The sequence below is a fragment of the Enhydra lutris genome, unplaced genomic scaffold (assembly GCF_002288905.1).
Source record: "Enhydra lutris kenyoni isolate GAN:26980312 unplaced genomic scaffold, ASM228890v2 scaffoldscaffold865, whole genome shotgun sequence".
Lineage (NCBI taxonomy): Eukaryota > Metazoa > Chordata > Mammalia > Carnivora > Mustelidae > Enhydra > Enhydra lutris.
In genome coordinates this window covers 2,510-8,985 of record NW_019154949.1, presented here as the reverse complement: position 1 = coordinate 8,985, position 6,476 = coordinate 2,510, and the positions used below count along the sequence as shown (strand labels likewise).

Genomic DNA, 6,476 nt, shown 5'->3' with positions numbered 1-6,476 from the left:
GAAGTGTGTAAACCTGGCGATTCACAGACCTGTACCCCTGGGGATAAAAAGATATTATATGTTTAAAAAAATAAAATTAAAAAAAAATAATAATAATAAAAAAAAGATACAGATGTAGTGAAAAGAAGGGCCACCTGTACCCCAATGTTCATAGCAGCAATGGCCACAGTCACCAAACTATGGAAAGAACCAAGATGCCCTTCAACAGATGAATGGATAAAGAAGATATTGTCCATATATACAATGGAATATTATGCCTCCATCAGAAAAGATGAATCCCCAACCTTTGTATCAACATGGATGGAACTGGAAGAGTTTATGCTGAGTGAAATAAGTCAAGCAGAGAGAGTCAATAATCATATGGTTTCACTTATTTGTGGAGCATAAAGAATAACACAGAAGATATTGGGAGTTAGAGAGGAGAAGTGAGTTGGCAGAAATCAGAGGGGAGACAAACCATGAGAGACTGTGGACTCTGAGAAACAAACAGAGTTTTGGAGGGGAGGAGGGTGAGGGTTGGGTGAGTCTGGTGGTGGGTATCAAGGAGGGCATGTATTGCATGGAGCACTGGGTGTGGTGCACAAACAATGAATTTTGGAACAATGAAAAAATAAAATTAAATTTAAAAATATAGAAGCAGGGAGATGGCAAGTGATGTCTGGGGGGCACAGTCACAGAGGGAGGATGGGACAACAAAGAAAGGCCATGTCAAAGAGAGGGGAGGAAAAATGTCAGCAGATATATCAGGATTTCTGAGATATTTGGGATAAGAAAAGGGTGACTCCCTGCCTTATGTGCCATTCATTTAGTAGTTAATGAGAGCCTATCTTGTCCTAACATCTGAGGCACGTTCCCATGACTATGGCCTTAGGAGTTGCTTTGCCCATCTTTTCTCCTTAGATCAGTTGTTCCCAGCTGGGGATGATTTTGATCCTGAGGGAACATTTACCAGTGTCTGGAGATATTTTGGTTATCACAACTGGGAGGAGGGGCTAGTGGTACTTGTAACTAAGGCAAGAGATGCTGATAAATATCCTATAGAGTGCAGGGCAGTTCCCCACAACATAGACTTACCTGGTCCCAAATGGCAATCCTGTTTTCTAGTTAGTCATCTTTTTATCAGCAATATTTCAAATGTAAAAGAAACAAACTACTCAGGAGGGAGGATTTGCTAAAACAGATGTAACATCCTGGTAGGTCATTATGATGTGTAGGAGGAGAATCTGGTTCTATGCAGCTAGAGGTTAGTTCTTCCTGAGATTCATTTATTCTGGAAGTTTCTGCCATGCCTCATTAATTATGACAACTCCTGCTCCAGGAACACATTTCTTAGATTTTTCTAAGAATTCTATCTGCTCACTAGAGGCATCCTTTAATTTGGTCAAGTTCCGATTGTTCTCCAAAAGTATGTTTATGGCATCATGCTGAAGGCCATGGCCTCAGAAATGAGACTGCTTGAATTTGAATGTTGTGTTGATCACTAAAGTGTATAAAACTTTGAGCAAAACACATAATTTCTCTAAGCTTCATCCTCCCCATCTATAAAACGGTAAAAATTAGAACACTTATAAAGCAGTTGGTAAGGATTGAAAGAATTGATGTATATAAATCCCATTCACAATGCCTGACACATAAGAAGCACTCCATAAATTTGAATTCTGTTATCATTGGCCAAGATTTCTGCATTATCATGCTGTCCAGATGAATGTGGCAAACTTAATGAAGAAGTGCTGTACAGGAGTTAAAAAGAAGATTCTGAAGCTAGATTTCCTGGGTTGGAATCCTGACCCCACTGTATACTTGCTATGTGGTTTTGGTCAAGTCCTTGCAATTTTGTGTGCCTCAGTTTTCCCACATGTAAGGTGGGGATAGTGATAGGTATCTTCTAGGGTTGTAATGAGAATTACTAAATTAATATATGCAATGTCTTATATATGTAAAATATACAATAAGTTCTAATAAATGTAAGTGATTCTTTCACTCTTCTGTCTAGACCGATCATAGCTTCAATTCAGAACAATTTTTTTTTCTCAAGGAAACAAAGTGTCCCTTGTCATGGCTGGCGGGACAAATCAACCAAGAATGTGAGAGTAAGAGGATGGTGAAAAGAAATTAAGAGACAAAGAGATGGGGGCAGGAGGAGCACTGAGGAGGATGTCCAACAGTGCCAATTTTATTCCACATCTTACAAGCATTTTTAAGGCAGACCACAATAGGAGCAGTAATACATCAGTATCTAGTCAGATAACCGCAAGTTCCTATAACAAGTTTACATTAACTACAAACAAATCTCGTGATGCCAGGTAGTCCCGGACAATGCCAATAGCTACTATTGATGCAAGGCAATCAACCAGGGAGTGGGTTATGGGAAGTACAGGAACAACAAGGACCAACTAAGAAATCATGACCCTGACTACATTGTTCCCTTCTGTAGGGAGAGCGTGTGGGAAGTCACGTAGGTGAACGCACAACACGTAGCACAGACCTTTCCTTGGTGTTACTCAACTTTCCTGTCCTTAACCCCTTATCAAGGCATCTGGACTTTAAAGGAGACACAAGTCAGGGCCTGGTTTGATCCACAACTCCAACCGTGCCGTGGCCTCCAACAGTCCCTATTAATAATGAAAAGTTAACATGGATAGCCAAGACCAGAGATACCACAGAAAAATTATATAATTGTGAAAGAGCCAATATTAATGAAGCATTAAGGGAAGCGTGTTCAAGTTGGTCCTCAAGATAAAAGTTCACAATTGAGACAACCAAGTACCTAACAATTTTGTCTGGTATACAGGACACCCGTAGCCCCCTTCTGTGAACTTACTCCAACTTATTTCTCTGTTATGGGGAACAAATCATACCAGGTGGGTTTATTACTTCCATTCCCATAACCTTTTGGAAAAGTAGACAAAAGCTAATGTTTAAATCTGATACTGAATTATCTTCAGTTTTTCACAGAATTCAATTCTAAATTTGGATCACTGAATTTCCAATAAAATCAGTTTTCTGGCACCCATGGCCATGCGTGTCGATGTCAGACCAGGAGGTATAAATAGCTGTGGATGAGAGACGTTCCTCACACTCCCCAGTCCAGTTCTAGGAAGGAGCCATGAAGACCTTCATCTTCCTTGCCCTGCTGGGAGCCGCTGGTGAGTCTATAATAATAAATGATTCTGTGTGTGTCCCTGATATTTTTGTTTGCAGTTTGTACTCTGAAAGACAACAATGAATGTGGAATAGAAACTCTGTACTCAAGAAGCTTAAAATATTGAAATGACAGTGTATATAGTAGTCCCTTATTTTTTTTTAAGATTATTTATTTATTTGACAGACAGAAATCACAAGTAGGCAGAGAGGCAGACAGAGAGAGAGGAGGAAGCAGGCTCCCTGCCAAGCAGAGAGCCTGATGTGGGACTCGATCCCAGGACCCTGGGATCATGACCTGAGCCAAAGGCAGAGGCTCAACCCCCTGAGCCACCCAGGTGCCCCTAGTAGTCCCTTATTTTCTGTGGTACCTACATCCACTCCCAGTAGATGGCTTAAGCCACAAATAGTACTGAACTCTATATATACTATGTTTTTTTCACCACATATACATACCTATGTTAAAAGTTAATTTACAAACTGGGCACAGTAAGGGATTAACAACAAAACTAATAATAGTTTAGAACAATTATAACAATGTACTATAATAAAAGATGTGTGACAATGTTTTTCTGTCTCTCTCAAAATATCTTATTGTACTGTACTCACCTTTTTTTAAATTATTGTGTTATATTAGTGACCATACAGTACATATTAGTACTCATCTTTCTCGTGATGATGTGAGATGATAAAATGCCTACCTGTCCAGATGAAGTGGGGTAAATGATGCAGGAATTGTGATAGAGTGTTAGGTTAGTAATGACCTTCAGAAGATACATCAGAAAATGGATCATCTGCTTCCGGACTCTGGTTAACCAAGGTTAATCATACCAGCATAAGGGGAGGGACTACAGTTCTACAAAAGTTTACACATAATTCAATCTCCCTTGTGGGGGAAAGATGATAGTGAGCAAGAGTACTTAGCGCAGAAAGTATAAAGAGACAGAAATTGCCCTGAACTTCAAGGTAAAATCTATGGAGAAAGAGAGAAGAGGAAAGGATAGTTCCACATTAAGGAAATGTTGTTTTGACCTTTCTAAGCATTTGAAGTTGATCATTGGGAGATAAAATTGGGACTAGTGACTAGTCTTGGGCTCATTGAANATTGGGAGATAAAATTGGGACTAGTGACTAGTCTTGGGCTCATTGAAAAGGCTATGAAGGTCAAAGCCAGAGTCTCCTCTACACCAACAGACATCTTCACAGGGATCTTGACAAGTGAAGGTACTTCATTTCTCATGAATAAAAGCTAGGGGCTGGGTTTTACAACATCCTCACTAATGAAATCTCTCTGGTGAAAAATAACATATCATTTAATCATCAGAAGAAAGAAAAATGTCTATTTCTGGCTTTTCATACTACTAAATTTTATATAAATCGTACAGTGAAACTTTCCTGAATTGCATGAGTATAAATTCAATACATTAGTCTATACATGTGGAAATATCTTTCCCAAAATTACTTTAAAATACTTGAACAATAGGGTATGTATAATACAATCATTGACTTTGGGAGCCATACAAATCTTAATAATTCAGTGGGCAGACTTTAGAATGCTGAATAAACTTTAAAATGTTGGAAAGAAAATGGAAATAAGGGGAAATGTTGGAAAGGAAACAATATAATATTCTGTTAAATCATGTCATGAAAATTTGAGGCAAGAACCAAAAGAGAAACTGGGGAAACAAGAGTACAAAACTCCCAATTCCTTCTAGGCTGGAACATTCTTAGGTGGCTTCTAAAAGGTTCCTTTTTATTATGTCATGGGATTATCTACCCTATACCAACTATCATAAATAAACTTAAGCATGGTTACTGCAAACTTTATTGAACCTATTTGTGTGACTGCTGAGCAAAGTTTTGTTTGAAAAGTATTCTTTATACCCTTAGATAGTAATGTTCAGGGCATTTATTACATAACGAGTCTCTGATCCAGGTGTGTTTTTGTGTGTGTAAGGGTGCAGTATATACATTTAAAAAAACAGTATGTTTATCAAATTTAAAGCATAAATTTAAAAATTAGATACTTATAATAGTATAAGTTGGGTATGTTTTTAAAATAGAATAATGAGATTTTGAAAAAATATCATGTAACAATTATACTATCACCATTTCCTGATTATGTGTGACAGAAAAACATCTTCTCTTTTCTGGCTAATCTGCAAAAACTTAGTGGTAAGTGGAAACTACAAGATAGATCTGATCTGTTTAACTGATTTTAAAAGTTTCCACTTTTCCTTGTCAGTTGCTTTCCCCATTGATGATGATGACAAGATCGTTGGGGGCTACACCTGTCAGAAGAATTCTGTTCCCTACCAGGTGTTCCTGAACTTGGGCTACGTCTTCTGTGGTGGCTCCCTTATCAATTCCCAGTGGGTGGTGTCCGCAGCTCACTGCTACAAGCCGTAAGTAACCAGTCCTCACCCCTCTGTTCTCTCAGATCAACTCATGCCCGAGCAATGCCAAAGAACACGCAGGGCAAACTACACAGTTATGCTTGAGGGTCAGGCATTCAGATCTAGGAGGCTAATCATTCCTCCCAGGTACTGAATAATGCATCTAGGGAATTTTACATGTAAAGGTAAACTTAGAGTTCCCCGATGTCCTTCCAATGATGGTACCAAAGACATGGGTTGGGGGGAACTAGTGAGTGATGAAGAATACTTAGAACTAGCTTAAGAGCATGAATCCATAAATACTCTTAATCATTACGGTTCAACCAGGGGACTAATAAGGCACATGGAGGTAATAATTCACATGAAACTTCCAGTACAACGTTGAAAATAAACAAATTTCTGTCGTATCTCTGATTCCTGCTGCATCTTCTCAGAATAATACATAATCTCGACCAGTGGAGGAGTAGCAGGGGCTGCGTAGTCACCTCCGAATTCCTGTTTCACCTGCCATCATATTACTGGCATCACTTAGTCTTGGGAACTAAACATATCTAACTTTCTAACAAGATGGTGGGCCTGTGAGTCTGTAGTGGTGGGGACACCTATGTAAGAGTTACCGTCACCTGCACCATGTCGGGTAGAGCTGCCTTAATGCACAGTTTTCTATGTGTGGAAATGCTTGCAGGGTATGGCATGCATGCTGATGTTCATGACTGGAGTGAACTGGGAAAGGGGAAAAGCTCCAGTTGTCCTTAAGGAATTTATGTCCTTTAATCCAGCCAAATCCAGGTGCATCTGGGAGAACACAACATCGCAGTTGTTGAGGGTGATGAGCAGTTCATCAATTCAGCCAAGGTCATCCCCCATCCCAGATACAATGAACAAAACTTTGATAATGACATCATGCTGATTAAACTGAGCTCTCCCGCCACCCTCAAC

General features: G+C 39.3%; 1 protein-coding gene across 1 annotated transcript in view; it reads left to right on the top strand.

Annotated features, from left to right (window-relative positions):
- Positions 1-3,106: 3,106 nt before the first annotated feature.
- LOC111140403 (cationic trypsin-like) overlaps positions 3,107-6,476 on the top strand; it is a 4,806-nt gene continuing 1,436 nt past the window's right edge. Inside the window, exons 1-3 of the mRNA XM_022492666.1 lie at positions 3,107-3,146; positions 5,387-5,546; positions 6,317-6,476. The exon at positions 6,317-6,476 is cut by the window's right edge and continues 94 nt beyond it. Of these exons, the coding sequence (XP_022348374.1) occupies positions 3,107-3,146; positions 5,387-5,546; positions 6,317-6,476 (360 nt within the window). The remainder of the gene's footprint in view (positions 3,147-5,386; positions 5,547-6,316) is intronic.